Source organism: Zosterops lateralis (assembly GCF_965231275.1).
Source record: "Zosterops lateralis genome assembly, chromosome: 22".
NCBI lineage: Eukaryota > Metazoa > Chordata > Aves > Passeriformes > Zosteropidae > Zosterops > Zosterops lateralis.
Genome location: NC_139782.1, coordinates 164,182 through 190,886, shown reverse-complemented (window position 1 = coordinate 190,886; position 26,705 = coordinate 164,182). Strand labels below are relative to the sequence as shown.

Genomic DNA, 26,705 nt, shown 5'->3' with positions numbered 1-26,705 from the left:
TTTCCCGAGGATGGTTCTGGATGCCAGTTCCTACCCTGGTGGCTATGGGACACGGGTTTTGTGGATGAGCACTTGCTTTCCCTCCAAAACTCAACCTGCTCTAGGCGAACCCCAGGGAAATCTGTTCTTAAGAGGAGACAGGGGCCTTGTGGCCTTGTGTTTTGTGGGGGGAAACTGAGGTATGGTGCAAGGCAGAGCTGGATTTCCTGGCCCAGGAACATGCTGAGGCCACCATCACTTCACCACATCACTGATCGGACCTGTGTTGGGAAGAATGTGTTAGGATTTGGGTGGGGGAGTGCACAGGGGACATCCATCCTCCCGCTTGGTTCTCCCCAATGCGCCGTCTCTGGCTGCCGCCGGCTTTCCTGCGCTCGCCGCTTGGCACGGGGTGGGTCAGAGCTCTGCCCTGGCTCTTGCTGGGATACCTGGGGACGCCAAACTCTGTGTCTTGCTTGGTCGAGGACACATTTAGCTACCAAGTGCTGCTCTGGTCACCCCAAATCCCTCGCCTCACAGACCCTCCACTTTCAGGCTGTACCAGGTCGGTGGTTGCTCACTGGTCCCTGGGAGCTTCCCCTTTTCTCTCAGCGGTGCCGTGAAAAGAAATCTCTTGTTTCTTTTTATTTCAGCGAAGGCGAGACAGAGAGGGCTGCCAAGGTAGAGGCGTTCCCTAGAGAACTGTAGCTTGACTTAGCGGCAGTTGGGTAGGAAGTTGGAAGGCTCTAGTGAGCTCGTGCCCACCCGTGCCATCATCTACCTCCCATCAATCTGGAGCCTCAGCGACACGTCTCCCCAGGCAGCTGCGCCCACCTGGCTCCAGAGGCCACCCTGTGAGTACCAACCACTGCTGACCCCAACGGCCCCGGCACCGCCGCCCCCTTGCTGCCAGTGCCCCTGCTCTCCCCTCGCCACCCCCAGCCTTGGCTTGCCAGCTTCTCCTGCTCTTCCATCCCCATGGGTGGGGAGGCAAGGAGGCTTCTGGTCTCTTTTTAGGGTGCTGCTGCTTCCCACCTTTGGCCCGGCTGAGCAGTGATGCCGGGTACTGTGCTGTTCTGGGGAATTTGGGGTTCAGCCCATGGTTTTGGGGCTCTGTGCATCTTCCTGCTTGCTTTTCCCACATCCCTCTCCTCTGGCTGGGCTGCTTGGGTCTCCACCATGCTTTGGGCACCCACCGTGTCCCTGGGGATAACCTTTGACAACCCCTCAGCAGCCAAATCTGGTGCCTGTGGAGGATGTCAGGGGCTCTTCCCACCATGGTTTGGACCACAGGACCCCACACTATTGGAGATGTTACCCAAGGGGGGTTCCCCCTGCCTAGCTAGAAACTGGGGGGGCACAGAGAGCCCTACCACCCCCCTGTGCCCTGCAGAGCTGGGGGGAGACGTGCCGCAGCATTCTCTGCCCTTCATAATTTCCATTTTAATGGATTTTCTTTTTTTTTCCACCTTTGCTGCATGTCAGCTTCCATTTTTCATATTTAGCTAAGAATAGAGAAAAAGGGAGTTTATATATATATTTTTATATATATATATATATATATATATATATATTTATTTTTCCATCTATTTTCTTCCCCCTCCCACTCTGTTTCCCAGCCCCAGAGAAGGGACGCCACTCCCGACGAAACACCGCACAGTTTGTAACGTTAAATCAGGACAGGAACAGGGATTTTTATAACTATTTTGGCAACGCTGACCATTTCTTCCCTCTTGTTCATCCAGCTCCGAGTGTGGTGGTTTTACAAATAATTTCTCATTTCTTTAGTAAGTCCTCCTCAGGTGGGGGTGGGGAAACGTGGTATTTATGCTTTTCTCCCCAAAATATCCTTTGTGCTCTTCCAGCCCTCTCCAGCTTTGCAGGAAGGATCCTGGGACTGGTGTAGGGGTTGGTGCCGTGTCCTGGTGATGGTTCAGGGGCCACGCCCGTGGCTTTGATCTGTCTGCGTGCTTCTGCTGGCTCTGCTGGAGCCTGGCATGCTATCAGGACAGGGAGATGGATGGACAGATGGACGGATGGGAAGGACAGAGGTCACAGGGGCACCTGCTGAGATGGGGGATCAGCTCCAAAAAGCCCTTTTCTAATCATAGCTCTGGTTTCCTGTTTTCCCACGACTGCTCTGGGGTGTGCGATTGGTGCCGGTGTGCTTGGTCATGCCAAGGGGGCTCAGAGCCCTCCTGCCTGAGCTCCTGCTCCCTTCTGTTAGTTCTGCCTTTGTCCCTGATTCCTGGTATCCAGTCCCTCATGTTGGCACTGGCATCCCTCATCCTGTGCCCATCATCCCAAGAGATCTTACATATGTATGTGTATGTATGTACATGTACACACACACACACACACATACGTAGCCAGTGGGTAAATGCACGCTGTAGGTGGCCTGTGGGTACATATATAATTACACAAAATAGCTGGCATCAGCTATGTCTGTGCATGGGAAGGTGCATTTAACATCTCCAGTGAATTCCTGTTCTGTGGCATGGAGTGAGACTTCGCCTCTGCCTATGCCACTGGGATCCAGCCCTGCTATCACTTCAAAACCCTAAAATTTGGTGCTTGAGCAGCCAGGAGGTGATCTGGAGTGGTTCAAGACTGGGAAGGGGAGTTCCCAAAGCTGATGTCTGAGTGGTGTCCTGGACAGGCTATGGGATTGAGGTCTACCATGAGAAATTCTCCTATTCCTTGATACCCTGGAACACGCCTTGTCCTGTGCCAGGCTGCTCTGTAGCGCAAGGGGTGGGTGGTTCCTTCCTCCCTGCCTTGGCTTCCCCCCAAAATGGGGATGGTCCTTCCCACATCATCTTAAGGCTGGGGTAGCTGTTGGGATGTTACATTCTGGTGGGACTAGGATTCCCTTTTTCTGGGTGCTGCCTGCCTGCCTATGAAGAGCTCAGAGCATGTTTGAAACCTGGGGCAGCAGGTGTGAGGAGCAGGAGAAGGAGGAGGAAGAGGAGGAAGGCTCATTGTTCTCAAATCCCACCACCCCCAAGGCTTCTGGAGATGCACTTTGCTGGAGACATCACTCTAGTTTCTCCTGGAATCCTGGCCATGGCCTGGTTTATTTTGGAGCCAGAGCTCTTCAGGGCCCCCCTCTCATACATCCTATCAGGGTCCTAAAGGTGGTTACCCTTGTGCCCCCATAAAGGGATTTGTTGGGACGGTGATGCCTGGTCATGCTGGTCTGCTCTGCTGGGATCATCTTGCTGTTCCCTTCCAGCTGTTTCCCATTACCCAAAGATGGATTTAGAATTAATTTTCCCAATGCCTTCGAGAGTCTCCATAAATCTCCCAGCCCTGCTGGTTCCAGGTGTTCCTGTTGAGCCACTCCTGGGTGTCACAGGCACTTCACTTGGCTTTGGAAGCATATTTTGGGGGGATTCAGCTGGGATTGCTCTTGGGTTAAATGGGCTGTGCTCATCCTCTCCCATGGCAGTGTCCCATCCACCTCTAATCCCTTCCTGGATGGGAGAAATATGTCCAGAGCTTGGGAGAATTGGGTATTTTCTCCAAATTTCAGCTTCCTCCTTTTCAAAATTGCGTCCTAGTGCACTCACCAGTGTTTTGTGGTCTTGGAGGCAGGCAGGTGCTTGGTGTCCCCCTAAAGCTACAGGAGTTTTCATCTGGGAAGATGCTCAGGGGGTTCTCCAGCCCTGCCCCCGCCACCTGTTCCCTGCCTTTGCTCAGTCTTGGTTTTGCTTCTTGGAGGGGGTGGATGGTTTGTTTTGAGGGGTTCAAGTTGGAAGCGTGGGGGGGCCATGTGGCAGCCAGTGATGCCCCATAACTGCCCCTCTCTATCCCCAGGATGGCGGAGCCTCGCTTCAACAACCCCTACTTCTGGCCACCTCCCCCCACCATGCCTAGCCAGGTAGGACCCCTGCACCAGGATTTTGAGAGGAGGGAGGATAAATGGATGTGGAGAACACTGAGGGGGAGGCTGGGTGTCCCAAGGGTCCCAGTTCCTCTGCCCTCATCTACCTCTCTGCCTCCTCCCCCTGCAGCTGGACAACCTGGTCTTGATCAACAAAATCAAAGAGCAGTTGATGGCGGAAAAGATCCGCCCCCCACACCTGCCTCCCACCTCAGTGGCCTCTCAGCAGCCCCTCCTGGTGCCCCCCTCACCTGCTGAGAGCAGCCAGTCCATCATGTCCCTGCCAAAGCTGCAGCAGGTGCCAGGGCTGCACCCCCAGGCCGTGCCCCAGCCTGACGTGGCCCTGCACGCTCGGCCAGCCACCAGCACCGTCACAGGTACTGCTGCTGGTTCTGCCAGTCTGGGAGCCAGAGGGGGATATTGGTCCCCTCAAGACTAATACTCCATCACGTTGCCCACTAGGATTGGGGCTTGCATCCCGTGCACCGGCCGTTAGCACCTCGGAATCCAGCACGGGAACAGGGACCACCACCCCCTCGACCCCCACCTCCACCAGCCAGAGCCGCCTCATTGCCTCCTCACCCACCCTAATCTCAGGAATCACCAGCCCCCCCCTCCTCGACTCCATCAAGACAATCCAGGGCCATGGCTTGCTTGGAGCGCCCAAGGCTGAGCGGGGCCGGAAAAAGATCAAGGCGGAAAACCCTTCAGGACCACCAGTGCTGGTGGTGCCCTACCCCATCCTGGCCTCAGGGGAGACGGCCAAAGAGGGGAAGACATACAGGTAGGCACACCCCCGCCCACTGTGGGGGCCGGGGGTGATGGCGGGGAGCCCCTCCACCCCAGCCCGGTCCCTGCGGGGTTCTCCCCCACACCCTCCAGGTGTAAGGTCTGCCCCTTGACGTTCTTCACCAAGTCGGAGATGCAGATCCACTCCAAGTCGCACACAGAGGCCAAACCCCACAAGTGCCCCCACTGCTCCAAGTCCTTCGCCAATGCCTCTTACCTGGCCCAGCACCTGCGCATCCACCTGGGCGTCAAACCCTACCACTGCTCCTACTGTGAGAAGTCCTTTCGCCAGCTCTCCCACCTCCAGCAGCACACCCGGTGAGGGCCCTACCGAAGGGCTGGGGACATTTGTTCTTACTGGCCAGGGAGGGGGGCAGGCTGGCACCCCAAAGCTACCAGTCTCTCCTCACATCCTTTATGGCCCTGCTCTGCTTGCTGGTCCTGCTGCCATGATGTCCATCATTATCATCCTCCATCATCTTGAGCACCTTCATAGTCTCCACCACACTCATCACTCCCACTGTGCTCATTGATTTCCCCCCCACACTGGCTGTTCCGTTGACTTTGTCATCCCCACTACACTCATCTTTCAGCACTTCCATGGGCTCCACCGTGCTCATCATCTCCACTACCTTCATCATCCCCACCAAGCCCATCTGACTCCACAGCCTGCATTATTCTCACTGTGCTCAACATTTCTACCACCTTCATAGTCTCTGGTACTTCCATTATCTCCACTACCTTCTTTCTGACCATGTTCACTACCATGTCACCATTGCCACCTTGCTCATCATCTCCATTACCTTTATTGCCCCCGCCATGTTCAGCCATCCTCCACTGTGCTTTTTCCCACCGCTTTCTTCATCCCCACCATGCCCCCATTCGCCCACCACCTTCAGTGACCCCGCCATGGTCATCTGTCTGTGCATGGCACTCCATCTCCTCCACACTCAGGATCCCAACCACCTTCATGGTTTCCAGCACTTACATCCTCTCCCAACCCCCATCTCTCAGCCTCATGTCTCCCCCACTTCTCTGCTGTCACCTCCTGGGACACCGATGTTGCTGTGCTCACTGTAACCCCTACTCCAGTGTGACCCCATGTGTGGGATCATCACTGTCGCTGGTGGTGGAAGGAGAGGTGACAATGACGCAATGTGTGTGTCCCCAGAATCCACACTGGCGACAGACCCTACAAATGCCCACACCCTGGCTGTGAGAAGGCCTTCACCCAGCTCTCCAACCTCCAGGTCAGTGTGGTCAGTCACCTGGGGTGGGGGGCACAGGGTCACCATAGTCCACCCCTGACTCCCTCTGTTCCCTCAGTCCCACCAGCGCCAGCACAACAAGGATAAGCCCTACAAGTGCCCTAACTGCTACCGGGCGTACACGGATTCGGCCTCGCTGCAGATACACCTGTCTGCACACGCCATCAAGCATGCCAAGGCCTATTGCTGCAGCATGTGCGGCCGTGCCTACACCTCGGTGAGCATGGGGGATGCCCCAAAACCTGCCCCCAGCCCCCAGCCCCCCACTCACCCCTTTGCCCCCCACAGGAGACCTATCTGATGAAGCACATGTCCAAACACACGGTGGTGGAACACCTGGTCAGCCAGCACTCACCGCAGCGGACGGAGTCGCCCGGCATTCCTGTACGGATTTCCCTCATCTAAGCCGGGAGGGGACAGGACCCCCCCAGCATAAGGAGGAGGAAGAGGAGAGGGAGGAAGAGGAGGAGAAGGAGGACAACATGACCCCTAGCACCGCGGGCCGTGCCCAGGCCATGCTCCTGCCCGGCTCCCGCAGGTTTGGTGACATCCAAAGACGGTTTCAGAGCACTTTGAATCTCTGCGGTTTGGTTTCTTTGCGGAGGTCGGGGGGGTTCAGTAGGGGTGCGGGTGTTCTCCCCCACCCGGCCCCACCCCCCATCTTTGCATATATATATATATATATATATTTATATATATATATATTGGCCAAGAACTTGGTGCTGCTAAAGACCAGAAACTGACCCCAAAAACGAACCATGGATGGAGCAAAAAGCAGCTGGAGGAGGGGGGAAGTCCCACCACACTCCCCCCTCCCCCACACAGACTCTGGGCCCAAGCACCTCCATTTAGGGTTGATTTTCAAACCATTATGGTTTTTTTTTTTTGTGTTCTTTTGGGGTCCCTTTTGAGGGCGAAGCTGCGGGCAGAGCTGCGTACCCCCAGGGACAGCCCCCCCATTCCACACCCCAGTTTTAGGGTGTTTGGGGGACCTCCTGCTTCGCCTTGTGCCTGCCTGTACATACCCCTTGTATAGAGCTGGGGGCACTCCCCCCAAACTCATCTATATTCTGTACTTTTTGGTTCATTTTGGATATTAACTGTGTTATTTTTTATACACTTTTTAAGCCTTAACTCAGCGTTTCTTTGGGTTTTTTTTTTTCAGGGTGTTTATTTACCTTTTATTATTTTTTAACCCCATCCCCTTGTTTTTTACCACCCCTATTATTTTTACCCCCCATCCCCTTATTTTTTACCCTCCCATTATTTCTCCTCTTGATGTTGTATGATATCAATATTGTAACCTTTTTTGTCAGCATGTTAATACCGTGTAAATACGCCTCTTATACACTTAGCCCCCCCTTTTTTCTCCCCTCCCAAACTTTGGGGCTTTTTTATTTTCGTCACTGCCCAGCCAGGCCAGGCCTCCCTAGAGCTAGTTGGTACCTTATTAAAAAAGGAGAAAAAAAGGAAAAAAAAAAAGAAAAAAGAGGAGAAAATGGACAAAAAAGTTGCCCCTCTCCATGTTGTTGCCACCCCCCTGTCCTGCATTGTGGTTCCTGGAGAAGCTGGGGTGGGGGGGGCACAGTGTGGAAAAGGAGTGGAACCCCCCAGCCCAGCCCCTTTCCATAAAAAGAGAATAAAAGAGAACAAAAAAAGACCAAAACAGGAATTAATGGAAACTGGTGGGTTGTGTTCGAGGGGGAGGGAAGGAGACTCCCATGTGGGGATGCCTGGGGACACAGGTAGGGGCCTGGTCTCTGTGGGGCTGCAGTAGGGGAGGGTGAAACTGGGTCATCCTCAGCAGCTGCTGTTGTTCCCAGAGTTTCCCCAGGGAGATGGGTGGCACAGTGCCTGGTGACTGGCAGACACAGGTCACTGGTGTCAGGGTGAAAGTGGTGCTCTGGTGCTGGTGAGGAGTGTGAATGATCCCCTGCTGGGGACACCAGCTCTGGGGACAGTATGTTGTGGTCACCACTGCTGGGGACATCTCACCATGGCTGTGAACTCTGGTGAGACCTGTGTGGCCACCAGCCCCAGGGAGAGCTCAGTGTGGCCACCTGGGGACCCTCCAGGAACCTCCTAGAGGTCACTACCTCCAGGGACACCTCATCGTGGCCACAGCTCTGGGATCACCACACTGTACCCACCAGCCTCAGGGACCATGTCACAGTGGGTACCATCTCCATGAGCACCAACTCCAAGGATATGCCACCACCATGGCCACCAACCAGCTTTGGGGACACCTCACCATTCTGCTTATCAGCTTTTGGGACACACCACTGCTGACATCAGTGCTTGGGGACACTGCACCCTGGCCATATCATGACCACAGCCACCTCTGGGACACCTCAATACAGCTGCTAGATCCAGGGACCCCTCACCAGACCCATCAGCTCCAGGAATGTGTCAAGCCCCCAAGAGCATCTCCAAGGACATACTACCAAGTCCCCTCCTGTCCCCCTTCCCACCTCATGCACTTTGGGACCCTGTGTCCCCTAAGCACTGGGACTTGGAGGTCACCAGGAGGTGTGGAGGGTCCCACTGTCACCACAGACTCCTGGGAGGGGAACATCACCGCCACTTCCCAACTTGGGAGGCAGTGGGGATCCTCAGGGTGACACAGGTAACACAACGCCAACCTTGTCCCCATTGCCCAGTGAAATCCCACCAACCATGGTAGAACCTGGGGACATCTCCAAGTTGCTGCCTCAGATTACATGAGAAGAAAATGGGGGGTGGGAAGTGAAGAAAATTGGGAAGGTCTCAAGTTTTGTTTTTCAGTGTTTATTAAAAACAAAAACAAAAACCAGGAAAGTGGCGGGGAATGTGTTTTTTTTTTTTTTTTTTTCCTTTTCTTTTCTTAAAAAGACTGTGCTGGCTGAGGGGGATGGAGGAGTCCTTACCTGCCGGGGGTGGGGGGGGGAGGGGGGGGGGAGGGCCCCACCACTGTCCTCTGCTAAGGTGCCCCAAAGACATCCCAGAGTGTGGGTGTGTGTGTGAATGGGGGGGGAGGGGGGGGGGGGGGGGGCAGTGTATGTGTGTGTGTGTGTGTGTGTGTGTGTGTGTGTGTCCTCTGTGCCCCCCACCTCTCCCTGACCCCCTTTGGGGGGGAAATCCAAGCCTCCCTGGGGGCCCCAATCCCACCTAAGGGAGGGAGCACACATTAAGGCAACCGTCCTGCTTGGCTCTGCTGACCTGGAAGGGGCGTGTGGGGACACGTAGGGATCCCCCTCTCCCTGCTGGAGCAGGGGGCGTGACCCCACAAACTGCAAGGGGTGGGGCTCTAGAGCTACGGGCTATTTACACCCCCCCGGGGGGGGGCAGGGGGGATGGGGTGTGCTCACAAGTGTCTTCCCCTCCTTGCCTCCTCCCCAGGGCTGCATCGAGGGGGTCAGGGGTCCCGCAGGGGGAGTGGCGTTCCATGGCCCCCCCCTCAGGAGTCCTTGAGCATATTGATGCGGGCATAGATCTTGAGTGCAGGGCCCAGCTTGATGTTCATGGTGCTCATGAGATGATCCTCCTTGAGCAGCAGCAGCGCCTGCCCATCGATCTCCTGAGCCCTGAACTCCTCCGCGATCTCCTGGCAGCCTATGGGGAGGGGCAGCATCAGCAAACCCTCTCACAACCCCCAGAAATACAGTTAGGGGCTTTTCTGTGCTTAAATCCCCCCAAAACTGTATTTAGGAAGTTATCATATCAAATCCCTCCTCCAACTATCCTTTAGGTTTATCAGTGAGTAAATCCCACTGCCCCCAAAATATTAATGGGTGAGTAGAATCTCCCACCCCCCCAAATATTACGGGGTTATCTGTGTGTAAACCCTACTCAAAAATACATTTAAGGGATTCTCTGTGAATAAATCTACCCCCAAAACCACAATTCTGGGGTTTTCCTTAAGTAGATCCTTCCTTGAACATGTCGTGAGGGACATAGGTCTTCCCAAAACCACACTTCTGGGTATCCATGGATAGATCCCTCCCTGTCCATCCCGGGATATTCCTCACCCGGCAGCGAGCGGATGAACTCATAAACGTCCTCCACGTTCCACTTGCTGGGCTCGCTGGGCAGGAAGCGGTGGCCGAGGCCGGGCAGGTCACGGCTGTGCACATCCGGCAGCTCCATGTCTCGCAGCTCCAGGTCCCGCTCTCCCTGTCGGCGCCGGGACGTGGAAGAGCTGGCAGAGATCGGCGACAGTGGCTCCTCATAGCTGGAGTTGTCAGAGCAGCGGCTAGAATCCTCCTGGCTGTGGTTGAGCTGCAACGATGCCGTCACCGACCCCGCTGGGACAGACCCCGTGGGCTGCGGGAGCAGTGCTGGCCTCAGCACTCACCCCATGTCCCCAAAATTCAGGGACAAACCCCAGCTTCGGTGCCTATCCCATGTTCCCAAAATTCAGAGATAAACTCCAGGCTTGGCACCCACCCCATGTCCCCCCAGTTGGGGCCAAAATCTTGCTTCAGTGCCCACCCCATGTCCCCACAACTGGGGGGGCAATCCTGCGCTCAGCACCCACCCTGAATCCCCAAAATTCAGGGACAAACCCAAGGCTTGGCACCCACCCCACATGCCCAAAATTTGGAACAAATTCCAGTCCCAAGGCCCACCCAACTCTGGCCCAACAAGCCTCTGACCTCTCTCACCTGTTTCTTGCTGTCCTTGCTCAGGGGGGGCAGAGTCCCTTTGCAGCTGCGACGCCGCCCGTGGGGGGGCCCTCCTGGTTTCTGGAGTTTGTTACGATCTGGGTGGAACAGCCCCACCCTCTTCGTGCAGCCTACATTGTACCTACGATGGAGCCATGTGTCATGAAGGTGTCCCCACTCTGCTGAGGGAATTTTGGGGATACCTCTACCCCACCAAAGAAGAGGGGGAGAGTGGATTTTTTGGAGTTACCCCTCCCACACTGAATGGATTTTCAAGTTACCTTTCCCCTGACAGGAGGATTTCTGGGGTTACCTCTACTCTTGCCAAGTGGATTTTGGGGTTAGTCCTACCACCCTAGGTGGACTTTTGGTGTTACCTCTACTCTGTCAAGTAGATTTTGGTGTACCTCTACTCCAATGAAGAGGGTCCAAGATGGGTTTTAGTGTTACATCTGCTCTGCCAGGTGGGTTTTGGGGTTTCCTCTACCCTGCTTGCATGGATTTTGGGGCTACCTGCTGAGGAGGGGCCTGGGCAGATTTTGGGGTTACCTCTACCCCACCATGGAGGGATGGCATGGGTTTTGGGGTTACCTCTACCCCACCAAGGAGGGTATGGGTGGACTTTAGGGATTACCTCTTGGCACAGGCCATGGAGCAGAAGCGCTTGGAGCGCTTGAACTTGTAGGCGAAGTCAACGCGGCCACAGAGCTCACACTTCAACTTGGGGGGGTTCCCCTCCTCTTTGGATTCTGGGGGGCGTGGAGGGACACCCAGAGAGAGAAACCAGCCAACTCAGCCGGGGGACTCCGGGGGAAATCCCGGGGGCTCCCAGGGGGCTGGGCGGGCTGGGGGCCTGGGCGCTACCTTGCAGGTATGGCTCCTCCATGTCCGAGTCAGTGGTGGTGGTGTTGTCCTGTAGTGGGAGCTTGTCCGACAGCAGCTCCTGTGCATACTGCTTGTGCAGGGCTCCCACCAGCAGTGAGGAGCGGCCCACCTGTGCAACACACCTGGCTGCACCTGTGCCCCAGTGCCACATGGACTCCATCCTGTGTCCATGGGGCTGGCAGGGACCATCCCAACCCCCCACATCCCGAGATGAGGGTAAGGAGAGGAGGATGTGTTACCAGGTACAGCTCTGCACCTTCCTGGGTAATGGTGACATTGGTGTGGGTTTGGGGTCTAAGTATTCTTTGAGTGACCCATTCCTGACCCCTTAAATCCAGGAGTAAGGATAAGCAGATGAGGATACGTTACCAGGAATCATTCTACCCTTCCTGGATGCTGAAGTGATCAATAACAAGGGTTTGGGAGTTCATAATTGTCAAAGTGACCCACTCCCAACCCCCCAAATCCCAACGTTCCCTTCCAAATCCCTGAGCTCCAGGAAGGACAACAGGTACATTACTGGGAACAGTTCTGTCTCCTCCCAGATGATGGAAATGCTCAATAACATGGGTGAGGATTTGGGGCTCATGATTCTCTGGGCGCCCCAATCCCAACTGCTCAAATACAGGAGCCCTCTTCCCAATTTCCCACATCCAGGAACAAGGACAGGTAGAGGGGGATACATTACTGGGAATGGCTCAGCCCCTTCTTGCACAATAAGGAACCCAAAACCATGAGGATTTAGAGATTCATAACAGCATAGATGTTCCATTACCAAGCCCCCAAATCCAGAAGCAAGGATAGGGAGAAGGGGATATATGCCTTCCTGGCCACTGAATTGCTCAATAATGTGCGTGACAATTTGGGGATTCACAATTGTCTGGATGCCCCATTCCCAACTCCCTAAACACAGGACCCCTTCTCTCTCCTGCCAAAACCCAGGAATAAGGATATAGATTGGTGGTTACGTTACCAGGAACAGCTCAGTCCCTTCCTGAATGAGTAAAAACTCAATAATGTGGGGCAAGATTTGGGGCTTCACAAAGGCCTGGATGCTCCATTCCCAACATCCTTCTGTCCCAGAAACAGGGGTAGGGGTGGGGGGATACCATACTGCAAACATTTTTGCCCTATTCTCAGTCATGAAGTCTGCAACACATGGATGGAGGATTGGGGGGGGGGGGGGGGGGGGTCATGACTGTTTGGACACCCCATTCTCAAACCTCCCAAAATCAGGGATAAGGATACAGAGAGACAGATACATTACTGGGAATGGTTCTGCCCCTTCCTGGATGATGTCCTTGATGATATGGGTGAGGATTTGGGGGTTCACAATGGTGGGTGCCCCATTCCCAACCTCCCAAATCCAGGAACAAGGGTATGGACATTGGGATACGTTACTGGGAAGGGCTCAGTCCCTTCCTGAATGACTAAATGCTCAGTTTATGTGTACTGATGCAGAGCTCCAAATCATGGGATAAAACTAGATTGTGGGACATGTTACCGTGAACAGCTCAGCCCTTTCCTGGATGATGAAGCAGGGGAAGATTTGGGGGTTCAAGCCTAACTGTGCATCTCATTCCTAAGGCCCCAGATCCATGAATCTTCTCACCGCCCGCAAGCCCCGGCTCTGGGAGACTGGGATACGTTACCGGGAAGGGTTCGGCGCCCTCCTGGATGACGAAGCCCTCGATGACGTGCGTGAGGATCTGGGGTTTCACGATGGCCTGGGGCGGTTTGTTCTCACCATTGTGGGGGGCGGCGCCAGCGACGGTGGCGGTGGCGGCAGCGCTGCCAGAGCCCGAGGTCATCCCGGGAATGCGGGGCTGCGCATGGAGGCGCTCGGGGGGCTCTGGGGACAGCGGGGGACACGCGGGGTGAGGGGCGGACGCTGACGCCGCGCTGACGCGGGGCCGCGATTTCCATACAGCTGAAACAAGGAGCAGCTGCCGCCGCTCCCAGTGCCACCAGTGCCGCCTACAGCCGCGAGCGGCCCTGGAGAGACTGGGAAAGGGGATAAAGGGCCTCTCAAAAAATAACTGGAGGAGTCTGGACGCTCTCCAGAGACCCCAAGAAGGACCAGTAAAGCCTCAGTGCGTCGCTTTAAGGCACCAGTAAGGCCGCATCTGCCCCAGTACAGCCTCAACAGGGCTCGATCTAACCCGGAAAGCCCCGACCTCCCCCAGTAAGGCCCTAACAAGACTCTATAAACCTCGGACAGGCCCGATCTCCCCCAGAAAGGCCCGAACTACCCCAGTAAGGCCCCAGTATATCCCAATGAAACCGCAGCAGGGCCCGATCCACGCCCGTAAGATCCCAATAAACCCCAGTACACTCCAGTAAAGCCACAGCACAGCCCAGTGAGGCCCCACAGCCCCCAGCCCGCCCCAGCTCCTCTCCCCTCGAGACCGCCTCGGCCCAGCGGCACCCTCAGACCGCGCAGGCCTCAGCAGCCCCGTCACCTTTGTCCGGCAGCGGCGGCTACCGCTGCCCCCACCCCTCCCTCGCCCGAGCCGCGGGGCCGGAGCGGGACCGGGGGCGGATGCGGAAGTGAGGTCAGAGCCTCCGCCACCGCCGCTCCGGGCCGGGCCGGGTCCCCGCGGTCGGCGCTCACTCACCGGGCGCTCAGGGGGTCGGGGGGGCCATGGCGGGGGGGGAGGGGGGCTGGACTGGGGCTGGAGCGGGAGCGGCGCCGGGAGCGGGGCCAGGGCCGAGCGGGGACAAAGGCGGTGGCGCTGGCGGGGCCTGACGCGGACACGCCCTCACCGCGCGCCCATTGGCGGACACTACCGCCGCGCGCGGCGGGGCGTCGGAGCGCGGACACGCCCTCCCCACAAGACTCCGCCTCCCACATCCCCGCCATCTGGGGTGGAGTCTCCCCCACGAGGGCGTAGCTGCTGGGCCATGATCACGCCCCCATGCGGGTCGCACCCCCTCACGCAAGCTGGGGCGGAGCCTCCAGATGTGGCCTCGCCTCCCCAGCCCGCACGCCAGAGCCGCTCCTACAGAAGGGGCGTGGCCACGCCCTCGCCCCTCGGGCGTCTTCTGTGTGTGAGGCCGAGGCGCCCGCGCCCCTCCTACCGGCAGCAGCGGGCGCCACACCCAGCCCGCAGCACAGCCCGGCCCCGCGCACCCCCGGCCTCAACGTTCCCCTGCTGCGGGGGTTGGGGGTGCATCACTCCATGAATGGGTGCCTATTGGAGTGGGGCGGGGGCTTACCGTGCGTGAGGGGCCGCTCGCCCTCAGGGCTGTCGGGGCCCGGGGGGGCGGCGGATGGCGAGAGGGCGGGGGGCTGCGGCGGGGCGGCAGGCGGGCTCTCGGCACTCCTCGGCACGGGCAGCGGGTCCCGGCGGGCGCCCTCGGGGACACCGAGGGAGGGCTGTGGGACACGCGTGGGGCAGGGTCAGGTGTGTGCACGCACCAGCTGGGGTCAGGGCAGGTGCATGTGCAGGTGGCACAGGGGCATGCAGCTACATGGCTAGAGTGTGCAGATCTGTGCATGGGTCACACACAAGCATGTGCCTAGAGTGGGCATGCACATACACATGTGTCACACTCGGGCACATGTGTCCAGACACACCCGATCTGCCATGCACATTTGCACAGATGTGCATGGAGCCTGTACACACCCCCACAAACACACATGCATGGGTCTGGCATGAGTGTCATACACATGCACAGGCCTCACACACATGCGTTAGGCAAGCACATCTGCACTCATGTGCATGGACCAGGCACACAGATAGCTCTGGCACGTGTACATGCATGTGCATGGACCTGGAACAAGTATGCACACATATGCAGGGAACACATTCACATGTGCACACATGCATGTGCATGCATCTGACAAAGCTGTACATGCAGATGTGTATGAGTCCAGTACACACATGCATGGGTCAGACATACAAGGATCAAACACATGTACACACCACACATGGATCAGGCACATGCTCCCCATGTCACAGGACCAGGTACACACAGACACGTAAGGGCCATGGATAGAGCAAACCTGTGCACACAGGTGTGCATGGAGTAAGTACACACATGCAGTGTGGTCTGAGCATGCACACCTGTACATCTGCAGACTGATATCACAACCAGGTCCCCATGCACATTTCAGAAGCATGTGCACACACACACACACACACGTGTGCAGGGATTGTGCACTTGCACACCCACATGCATGTACATACATCTGTCTCCCCAACATCCCCCATTCTCACTCCAGTGCCCCCATTCCTCCTCTCCCCTGAGCTCCCCTCACCAAGGGCCTTGGGGGCCCCTCACTGTGAGAGTTTGGGGGGATTTGCTGGGTACTCTGCAGGGAGGTTTGGAGAGCCCTCACCATAGGGATTTGGTGGGTGGTTTGGGGGTGCTTTGGCAGGAGGTTTGGGGGCCACTCACCATGAAGGTCTGAGGGTCTCTCACTGTGAGAGTTTGGAAGAATTTGGGGGAAGGTTTGGGGGTCCCTCACCATGAGAATTTGGTGGGAGGCTTGAGAAGGCTTTGGGGGATGTTTGGGGGGCCCTCATGAGGGTTTGGGGGGAGGTTTGGGGGCCCCTCACCGTGGGGCCGGTGGGCTGCAGCTGCAGGATGACAGCCGAGGTGTGCTGGAACTTGCGGGGGGCAGTGTGGCAGCCAGGGTGCCCGTTGAGGGGACCGCCCTCACCCCCTGCTCCCGGGGGGACCCCTGTTTTGGACTGAGGGACTGGGCCCAGGCTGGCAGGGGGCAGGGGCTGGAGCTGGGGGGCGGTGGGGGGGCCCAAGGGGGGCTGCCCACGGGGGCCCAGCTGTTGCTGCTGCTGCTGGATGACGAACTGCTGCTGCTGCTGCGGTGGTGGCTGCGGCTGCATCGGCTTCGGCGGCTGCTGCACGAACTGGGGGGGCTGCAGCGGGGCATAGGCTGCGAGGACAGCAATGGGGACAGAGATCCCCCCTCATCACCAGTACCTCAGCCCCAAGGGACCCACCCCCAGGAGGCCGCTGCTCACTCTGTATTTGTTCCCTCTGGTGCCCTTGGACAATCAGCTTTGCTCCTGCTGCTGATGTGGGAAGCTGCACTCAGGCTGTCCCGGGGGAAGGGGGGGCGGTCCCAAATTTTGGGAGCCATGCCAGTGCAGCACCCCAGGCTCCTGCACTCCATGAGTCCCCTGGCTCACACCCTCACTGCCCCAGCCCCCTGCACCCCACAGGACTCTGGGATCCTATGGGTGCTGAGACCCTCTTGGGCAGGGCCTCTGCCAGTGAGGGGATGGACCCACAAGGTTCCAAATACAGGCATGTGACAACGTACAGGACACACCAGTGTAGGCCATCACTAGGTTTCAGAGTGAATTGCCTGTGACTCCCCCAGCACCCAGGGGTGTCCCCCACCCCAGAGCAGCCCCTTACCTGGGGTGACGAGCGGGTGGGTGGCAGCGGGGGCGGTGGCGCGGGCCAGGGCATGGGTTCGGCCCTCGTGCCCATCGGCCTTTTTGAGGTGCTCGGCGGGGGGGTCGGGCGGGGGCCCCCGGGGGGGGCCAGCCCGGGGAGGGGCACCCCCAGGGGGCTTCATGGCCAGGGCAGGGAGGTGGGGGCCGGCGGGGCGCAGGGCCAGGCTGTGCACCTGCAACGGCAGCGGGTCAGGGGTGCCAGGGCAGATTTTGGGGGGCTGGCAGGGGTGGGGAGACTCACCTGAGGGGTGGTGGGTGGTGGGACAGGTGGCGGGGCTGGTGGAGGGGCCGGCGCGGGGCTCTCAGGCCGGACAGCGCTGACAGGGCCCGTGGGCGTGAAGATGAGCTGGGGACAGGGAGAGTGGGTGCACGGCTCCCCATGTCAGGGGTGGCAACACCCTGTGTGTCCCTTCTCTGTGTCCCTACAGGGTGGCACATGGGCATCTATCTATGCAAGGTAGGGACAGGCCCACCCAGTGGGGTGGAGGGCACCCTATAGGGTCCCAACACCTACCCAAAGGAAAAGAGCACTTGCTTGGGCACCCCCAACGGGGCTCTGGGTTGCGCTGTGGGGTCTGGGCATCCCCAGTGGGATGAGGTGCACCCTACGTGGGGGCTGGATTCCCTCAGCAGAGTGAAGGCACCTCATGAAGTCTACACACCTCACAGCAGGGTAATGGGCACCCTGTGGGGGGGCCTCAGACCCTCAGCAGGGTGAGGGACACCCCATAGTCTCTGGGCACCCTTTGGATTTCCCACGGGTCCTGGGTATGCCACGCAGAGCAATGAGTACCCCTACAGGATCATAGCATGGCTATGGACACCCTGTGGGTCCTGGTCACCCCACAACAGCATGATGGGCACTGTAATGGTCCTGAGCACCCCATCAGGATGCTGACGCATGCCATGTGCTAGTCCCACCCTTACCATCTGTGCCCGCAGGTACATCTGGGCCTGGCTGGCGGTGAGGGCAGGTGAGGTGGTGTTGCCCAGCAGCACAGCCTGCTGAGCGATGCCCGATGTCCCGGACCCCACACTCTGTGCCCGGTTTAGCAGCTGTGCTGCCGCTGGCGACGTTGCCAAGTTGATCTGGAATGGGGCATCAGGAGAAGGTCGGGGTGCTGGCACAGGTGAGCATGGGTAGGGTGGGTGCCGAGAGGCTAAGGGACTCACCGTGGGCTGCTGTGCTGGGGCCGGCTGGGTGCCATTGCCCCCAGAGGAGCCACTTTGCCGGTTCGCTGCCAGGCTTGCCTTGGGGAAAAGCTGAAGGTGAGGGGTGTGCAGCCCTGAGGGACCCCCAATACCTGTGGGTTGCCCATACCTGCTGGACAGCAGCCAGGCTCTGGAGCTGGGCGCTGGTGAGGTGCTGCTGCTGGAGCGCGGCCGTCTGCAGCATGAGGTGCTGCTGCTGTGCTGCGTACATCTGCTGCAGATACTGCGCCGCTGTGTTGGGCTGCCGGTGCAGCGCCTGCTGGATCACCTTTGTGGGGGAAATGTGGCCCCAGGCTGCACCACGACCCCCCCGGTGCCCCACAACCCCCTTGGTGCCCCCTAGTCCCATACCTGCACGGTCTGGCGGTCAGGGATGCTGCTGTAGACGGAGATCTGGGGCCCGGGCGGGCGCGTGGCCGTGGTGCTGGCAGGTGTTGGGGCTGTGCCACTGGCACTGCTAGTGGGAGCCGGAGCTGAGAGCTGCTCATTCTCCATGGTGGGGCCGGGGCAGGATGGAGGAAGTGGGTCAGACTAGAGCTAGTGGGGAGAGTACCAGAGTGAGGAGATATCCCTGGTACCTCATGTCCAGATGAGGAACAGGGGGCTGGAATCACAGAGGAGGAGGAAGGTGGGGTAGAGGAAGAATGATGGGAGACCTGTGGTTCATCCTCTTCTAACAAGGTGGGTGCCAGTGCCCCAGCAGAAATGGGGAAAGAGAGCATGGACAGGAGGATGGACAGAACAGAGGGAAGGGAAGGACAGGAGGAATGATGGACAGAGGGAAGGCAGAGAGATGGAGGTGAGGAGGTAAGGATAGAAGAATGGACTGGAGGAAGAGAGGGATGAAGGGATGGACAGACAAGAGGAAATGAGAGAAAGAGGGAAGTAGGAAAGAGATGGAGAGAAGGAAATGAGGAAAGGAGAGGAAGGAAGTAGGAAAGGGACAAAAAACAGATGGACAGAACAGAAGAAAGTAGGAAAGAGATGGAAGGAAAGAGAGAAACCAAGGGAATTATGGAACTAGGAAAGGGCAAACATAAGGACAGGTCGAACCACAAAGAGGATGAAGGATGGAAGGACAGAGACAATAACAAACAGAAGGAAAGGGATGAACAGAAGGATGGATGGAAAGGGAGAGACAAATGGAAGGATGGATGGGCAGAAAGGAAAATGGATGGGAGGAGGGAGGGAAAGAGGGATGGACATCAGGACAATAGAAGTAAGAAAGAAGAGACAAGATGGACATGGAAGACAGAAGGAAGGAGTGATCAAGGATGGAAGGAAGGACAGACAAGAGGACAGACAGAAGAAATGACACACAGAAGGAATGACAGCTCTAAGAACAAAAGGAAGGAAAGATGGATGGATAGAAAGATGGATGGAATGAGGAAAGGATCCAAGGATAGAAGGAAATGCTGAAAAAAAAAGCAGGAAAGCGAGGGACCAGGGCATGGAGGAAAGAACAGACCAGAAAGGAGGGAAGAAGTATGGACAGATGAAAAGACACAAAAGGGAGGAAGGGATGTAAGAAAGGCTGAATGGACATAGGAGTGGGATACAGGGATGCAAGGATGGACAGAGGAAATGGATGAAGGGAAAGGCAGATGGAAGGAAGAGAGATGAATGGATGGCAGGAGAGGGATGGACCACATGACAGAAGGACAGGAGGAGAATGGAGTTAGTGCTGTGGGGGCCAGAGAGGGGGGTTTGTGGGTGGCACTTCTGCCACCATGGCCACTGTGGAGGCCATGAAGCTCCATGGTCACCAACAGCCACGCACAGCCACCACACTCCACCTGTGTCACCCATCTGAGCCCCCGCAGCACCATCACAGCAGGACCAGGGACAACAGTGTGTGACACTGCAGACTATGGACAGCGGCCACTGAAGGTGGCCTTGGTGGCCATGCCACAGCACAGCCCCACCAGGCCACCCCAGGTCGGCAGATGAGGGATGTGGCAGCAGTGATGTCCTGGCCTTGAGCAGCCCATGGGGCTTGGCCCCCTGAGATGCCACTGTCACAAAGCACAGGGTGGAACATCCCTGTGTTCGTGGGGGTGACAGTACATAACATATGGCCTATGACACATCCTACCCTCTGGTCTGCATCCATGGCATGTGTCCACCATTAGCTGGAGAGGTTTTAGGCAGCACCTTTCCCACCAAACAGCCATGGAAATGTTTTTTCCTCTCTGGTGGGTTCAAGTTGACATGGGGTCACTGCAGTGACTGAGACAGAGGAATCATACCAGGCCCATCTGGAGTCAATCCCCCAGGGGCGGGGACAGCCCAGGAAGCCCCCAGAAGCTCCCACCCATTGTGGGTCCAAGCCCCCTGTCCTCACCCACACCGAACCCTACCAGGGAATTTGGGGTGTCAGATGGGGATACCTCACTTTTGACCCAGAGATGAAGAAACCTGCTCCAAGGCCTCCCCACAAACCAAGACATCCACCCAAAATAATAAAAAAGGAAGATTTTGAGTACTGCTGAGACCCACTGGGGTGTGGGAACATGGGGGGTCCCACAGCCAGCACAGGAAGAGCCAGGGAGCTGGAATTCCCTGAGCTAAGCCCAAAATAGGGGTGGCAGAATGATACAGGGGTAGAGAAATCTTGGAGGAATAGGATGGAATGGGGATACAGATAGGTTGTGGGGGCAATATGGGATATAGAGAGGAAAGATGGGAGAGTAAGCAGCAGTACAGAGCAATATGGGGGGAATAATATGGGGGTTCAGAATAAGGTGAAGACACTGGTGAAGGGTGGGATATGGTGGGAAGGTGGGATAGAAGAAAGGGGGTCAGATAAAAGAGTAGGGATTGGAAAATGATGATGGGGTGGAAATAATAATAGGAGGGTGCAAAATCAGAGGAAAGGGTGGAAGATAATGGGAAAGAGGGGAAAACACTAACGAAGGGGTTGGATAGAAGTGAGGGAGGTCAGATATAACACTGGGGGGTCAGATACAATACAGGGGGTCAGAGGTAACAGCAAGCACTGGAATTGATTGGGGGTGAGCAATAGTAATAAGGGGGTGCAATATAGGGAGCAGCAGGAGATAATATAGGGAGTGATAAGTGGGTGCAAAAAAAGAGGGGGTATGCAAGATGCTGGTGAGGGGTGGAAAACATGAGTGGGGGTAGGATGGAAAAGAGGTCAGCTGTAATAAAGGGGGAATCAGATAAAACAGGGACTGGAACATGATGGTGGGGGGTGGGAATAAAAGTAACAGTGCAAAATCAGAGAAGGGGATGGAAGATGGGGAGTAGGCTATGATGGCAAGGGGTGAGATGGAAGACAGGAGGGTCAGATATAGAATAGGGAGTCAGAGGTAACATGGGGGCATTGGAATATGATGGTGGGCAATAATAATAATAATAATAATAATAATAATAATAGTAATAGAATCCAGAACTAGAAGAGGAGGTGCAGGAGAAAGGGAAGGGAGGGAAACACGGGTGGAGGTGGGAAGTGGGGGCCCCACGGGGGGCAGGGAGCGGCAGGGGCGACGGCCACCGGTGAGGAAACTGAGGCACGGCGGGTGCGCATGCGCGCCCCCCCCCCCCCCCCGGGCCCAGACAAAGCCGCAGGGGCCCGGTAGCGGCGGCACGCGCGGTACCTGCGGGCCCGGCCGGGCGAGTCGGCGGCGGCGGGCGGGCTGTGCCATGGCCCGGGGGGCGCCGGGGGGTCCCGGAGCGGGGGGTGTGGAGGTCCCGGCGGGGCCGGGCCGGGCCCGCTCCCTCCTCCCTCCCTCAGGCGGCGGCGCGGCGGCAGCGCGAGGCCATCGCTCATTTGCATTCCTGCGCGCGTCACGTGGGGCCGCCCGGCCAATCGCCGCCCCGCCCGCCCCGCCCACCGCGCCGCGCGCCTGCCGCTCGTGCTCGCCATGGCAACCTTGGGGGGAGGGGGGGGGGGGGGGGAGCGGGGTCGCCATAGCAACAGAGAGAGGAGGGGGCGCAGATGCACCCGAGGGGAGGTGGCCGGGACCGGCGTCAGGGGGAGGCGGAGGGCGGCGGAGATCCAGTCCCCTGTGTTTCTAGGAGGCATCCCAGTGCCGCCCAGAGTCAGGCCCGGCAGCATGCAGCAGCCTCGGGATGGTGGCACCGGTCCCTGCCGTTACCAGGGGTCATCCAGGGTCACCCCGAGGATGCTGAGGACCGCTTCGGGCAAGAAGACGCAGCGTGACCAGTGGCACCGGTTGCCGCTGCTGCATGAGGTCGCTCGGAGTCACCCCGGGGCTGCCCCAGGGCGGGATGCTGCAGTCTGGAGATGGTGGCACAGGTCCCTGCCGTCGCCAGGGGTCACCCGGGATCACCCTGGGGATACTGAGCGTCGATACCGGGGGAAGGCAGGGATATAGGCGTGGTGATACCTGTCCCTGGTGCCATGCCGGGTCACCCCGGGGGTTGCTGAGGGTCGGTACTGACGGGATGCCACAGCGTGGGGGTGGTGGCACTAGTCCCCGGTGTTTCCAGGAGTCACCCCGGAAATGCTGAGGGCCGGTATGGGGTGGAAATAATAATAGGAGGGTGCAAAATCAGAGGAAAGGGTGGAAGATAATGGGAAAGAGGGGGAAACTAACGAAGGGGTTGGATAGAAGTGAGGGAGGTCAGATATAACACTGAGGGGTCAGATACAATACAGGGGGTCAGAGGTAACAGCAAGCACTGGAATTGATTGGGGGTGAGCAATAGTAATGATAAGGGGGTGCAATATAGGGAGCAGCAGGAGATAATATAGGGAGTGATAAGTGGGTGCAAAGAAAGAGGGGGTATGCAAGATGCTGGTGAGGGGTGGAAAACATGAGTGGGACGTGGGTCCCTGCTGCTCTTGGAGTCTCTCGGAGTCACCTCGGGACTGCCCCAGGGCCGGCACTGGTGGGATGCTGCACTGGAAGGATGATGGCACCGGCATCTGCTGCCTCTGAGGGGAGGATGGGACCAGTCTCAGTGCTCTCAGGGGTCACGATGGGGCTTGTGGCTCACCCGTGGGTCACTCGTGGCCAGCAAAGCCCTTCTGATTCCGGGGCCCGTCCCTCCTGAGGACACGTGGGGTGCCCCCAGCCAACCCGGCTGTGCAAGGACAGGATCTTCTCCCTGCACTGGGGATGCTAGGAGGGCTATTTGGAATCCTGGGGAGACTTGGGGACACTGGGCAGTCAGGGGGGACTCTAAGGCCTATTAGAGGGCTGTGAGGGCACTGTGGGCATTGTGAGGGGTGTTGAGAGGGCTCTGGGGCAGACTGGGGGGCTGTACGAGCTAAGGAGAGGAATTGGGGGGCCATAGGGGCCACTGGGGAGAGGCTATAATGGCTGTGTGTGGGACCCTGGGGAAGCCTACTGGGACCACTGGGAGAGATCAAGGCGGCAATGAGAGGCTGTAAGTGTACTGATGAGCCATGGGAGCACTAAGGGGCTATGAGGGTACTGGGGATCTAGGTGGCACTGGGTGGGCTACTGGTATACTGGGGGGCTGTGAAGGTACTAGAGGGAGCTATGGGGGCACCAGGTGCAATTATGGGGCCACTAGGGGCCTATGGAGGCACTGGGTGCTATGGGGACACAGGGTGGCTATGGGGACAGAGGGGTGGCTATGGGTTGGCACCAGGGGCTCTGGGAGAGCTGTGAGAAGCCGTAGGGGGTCTGGAGGGCTCTGGGGCTACTGAGGAACTATGGGGATACGGAAGGGAGGGTGAGAGGAGGCCGTGGGGTACTGGAGACTATGGGGTGGCACTGGGGGCTCTGGGAGCACGTCCCGACTCCCTCGGGGACTGCGCGGCCGCTGCCGCGAGGGGGCGCCACCGCCGCGCGCGGGGGCTCGGGCAGGAGCGCACGCGGCTCCCGCCGATCCCGCCGGCCCCGCTTTCCCTCTGCACCCCTGCTCTTCCTGCTGCCGCCGGATTTCCCTCCGGATTTCCTTCCTTTCCCCACTTACTCTTTCCCCCCTCTATTTCACCCTGCTTTTTCTCTCTCTCCTCGATTTCTCCTGTTTCTCCTGTTGCCTCCCGCTTCATCTTCTTCTTCTTTTCCCCCATTTTCCCTGTTTTGTCCCGTTTTTCTTTCCTATCATCCCCTTTCTCCTCTGTTTCCCCTGCTTTTTTACCCCTTCCACCCCCTTTTCTTCTTTTCTTATTTTTCCTCTTTTCCCACTTTACGCATCTTCCTCACCTTTATCCCCTTTCCCCTTTTTTAATTTTCCTCCATTTCCCCCTTTTCCCCTCTTCCTCCCCATTTTCCTCCCTTTATTCCCCTTCCCCACGTTTTATTTCCATTTTCCCGTCTTCCTCCTTCTCCCCTGCTTTTCCTATTTCGCCATTTCCCCCTTTTTCCCCCTTCCCCCCTCTTTTTATCCCTCCCTTTTCCCTTTTTCCTCATTCCCCCGTCTGTTTTCTGTCTTTTTCCCATTTTCTCCTCTTCCCTTCTTTTTTCTCTTTGCACCCGCCCCTCCCCCCCCCCCTTTTTTTTTTCCCCTTTCTTTTCCCCTTTTCTGCCTCAGAACTTCATAGGACCCCAGATTCCCAGATCCCACCACCCCTCCCCACAACCACCTCAGGCCAGCTCATGGCCCAAATCCTGCCCTTTCCAACCCCAAAAAGCCACGTCCAGTGGCAACGTCACCCCTGGGACAGAGGTTGGGAGCCACCGCGGAGGCCACGGAATACTGGCATCCCTCTTCCCGGAGCTGAGCTTCATTTGGGATGGGATGGATCCCCATTTCACATTCCACCCCTCAGGCCTGGATCCCTGTCATTTGTGGGTGGGTCCCCGATTCCACGTCCTGCCCCTCATCCCTGGATCCCTAATATTTTGGGATGGGATGGACCCCCTGTTCCGCATCCCATCCGCATCCCCGATCCGGCTCTCCACATGGAACGTCCCGAAATCCCAGAGCGAACAAGCCCCGGGAGCGCCGCTGCTTCGTGTGCATCCCGCCGGCACCGCGCCACGATGATGCCGGCGGGATGCAATTCCGGATCGCTCCGGGGAACCGGGCAGGAAAAGCTTTTCATCCCAAATCCATATTGTTCGCACCCAGCGGGGCGACCATTCAGCTTCCCACCAGGAGCAGGGTTGGGTTTCCAGCTGGAAATTTCCGTCCGAAGATACAAAAAGTCATATTTGGCCCCAAAAAATAAAGGTGGAGGAGGAGAGAAAAAAATTCCTTGTCCTCCTTCCCGCCCGTTGGGGCTCTCCAAATATTTATGTGGATCCAAAGGGGTCCCGAGGGAACAAAGCACGGACGCGGCGCGGCTCTCCCGAACAATGGGGCCGGATATTTTCTGATGTGAACGGAGCCGCGGACGGAGCCGGATCATATCCGGCCTGTACCGCACCAATCCCAGGGGTTTTAGGGAAAATGACTTTTTTGAAAAAAGGATATTTAAAAAACACCAAAAAACCTCAAGTTTTTCTGTAAAAAACCAGTTGCTGGATTTTTTTCAATTTACAAAAGGGCTTTTTTGAAAAAAAGGCGCTTCCCCCCCCCTTTGAGAAAAGGGGTTTTACAGAAATAAGGTGCCTTTTTTAAAAAAAAGATCTTTGAGGGGAAAAAGAGAAGGTGCTTTTTTTAAAAGGTTTTTTTTTTTAAGCCAATTTTTTGAGGAAAAAGGGCTCTTTTTTTTTTTTTTTTTTTTTTTTTTTTTTTTTTTTTTTTTTTTTTTCCTTGGAAGAAGCAGGCTTGCTCGAAAAAAACAAATGCTTTAAAAATAAATCAAATTAGCCCATTTTTTACAGGAAAAAGTAAAGACAGAAAATGCACTTTAGAGCTCTACAAAGAATTTTCCTACATACTACAAGAAAAAATGGAAGAAAGGGGAGGTTTGGGGAAATTTGGGTTTTTTGGAAAAGATGCTTTTCTTGAGAGAAAAAACTTTTTCTTGGGTAAAAAATGTGGGGGTTTTTGCGAGAATTTTTTTTGGAAAAAGTAGTTTGTTTCTTTTTCTTTCTTTCTTTTTTTTTTTTTTTTTTTTGTAAAGAAACAATTCTTGGGAAAAAAAGGTCTTTTTGGAGACAAAACGTGGGTTTTAGTGAGAAAAATAAAGCCATAAAAGGCTTTAGTGCAGAAAATTGGGGGGGAAAGCGCTTTTTAAATTATTTTTAAGAAATTTTTTTTTTTTTGAGAAAAAAAACCCTTTGGGTTAAGAAGTATTTTTTTTTGGGAAAAATCTTTTGTGGGGAAAAAAACCTGTTCTTTTCTTTACAGTAATAGGGCTTTTTGAAGTAAAACTGGTGCTTTGAGGAAAAAGAGGTGCTTTTCGTGGGGAAATGTGCTTTTTTGGAAAGAAAGGCCTTTTTTTGAGGAAAAAAGGCTGCTTTTGGAGGAAAGAAAAGGCTTTTTAAAGGAAAAAATGCCCTTTCTGAGAAAAAGGCTTTTTTGGGATACAAAGGTCTTTTTGGGGGACGAAATTCCGACTTTTCCTGAGATCTGGGCTCCAGATCCTCAATGTGCTGGAGGTCACACTGGCCTGATCGCCAGGTGCCACTCCGCAGAGTCACTGTCCTTTCCCTAACAGAGTCCAGGGCTTCAGTGTCCCTCTGGGACACCAAGGGACCCCATCCATCCCCTCCATCCCTTCCACTCACATTCCAGGATGCAGAGGTCACTGTCATGT

At 56.6% G+C, this 26,705-nt stretch overlaps 2 protein-coding genes across 4 annotated transcripts; one reads left to right on the top strand and one right to left on the bottom strand.

Annotated features, from left to right (window-relative positions):
• The first annotated feature begins 687 nt into the window (after nt 1-687).
• ZNF362 (zinc finger protein 362) lies at nt 688-6,650 on the top strand. 3 transcript variants are annotated; one of them, XM_083876639.1, is made up of 9 exons: nt 688-833; nt 1,599-1,766; nt 3,799-3,862; nt 3,996-4,242; nt 4,328-4,649; nt 4,748-4,972; nt 5,826-5,904; nt 5,981-6,139; nt 6,211-6,650. In XM_083876639.1, exons 3-9 carry the CDS (start codon nt 3,800-3,802, stop codon nt 6,325-6,327), a joined length of 1,212 nt encoding a protein of 403 aa, XP_083732765.1. In that variant the 5' UTR covers nt 688-833; nt 1,599-1,766; nt 3,799; the 3' UTR covers nt 6,328-6,650. The 3 variants fall into 3 exon arrangements, with proteins under 3 accessions (XP_083732765.1, XP_083732764.1, XP_083732766.1); XM_083876638.1 differs by lacking the exon at nt 1,599-1,766; XM_083876640.1 differs by lacking the exon at nt 1,599-1,766 and having other exon boundaries at nt 4,782-4,972; nt 6,211-6,348.
• A 392-nt stretch (nt 6,651-7,042) lies between these two features.
• PHC2 (polyhomeotic homolog 2) lies at nt 7,043-21,769 on the bottom strand. Its single transcript, XM_083876637.1, has 15 exons — nt 21,715-21,769; nt 18,446-18,631; nt 18,204-18,362; nt 18,056-18,133; nt 17,810-17,971; nt 17,124-17,228; nt 16,842-17,055; nt 16,016-16,353; nt 14,670-14,829; nt 13,103-13,302; nt 11,430-11,559; nt 11,200-11,314; nt 10,566-10,707; nt 9,930-10,224; nt 7,043-9,513 (listed from the first exon to the last, which is right to left on the bottom strand). The coding sequence occupies exons 2-15, from the start codon at nt 18,587-18,589 to the stop codon at nt 9,359-9,361; spliced, it is 2,397 nt and encodes a 798-aa protein (XP_083732763.1). The 5' UTR covers nt 18,590-18,631; nt 21,715-21,769; the 3' UTR covers nt 7,043-9,358.
• Between the last annotated feature and the right edge of the window lie 4,936 nt (nt 21,770-26,705).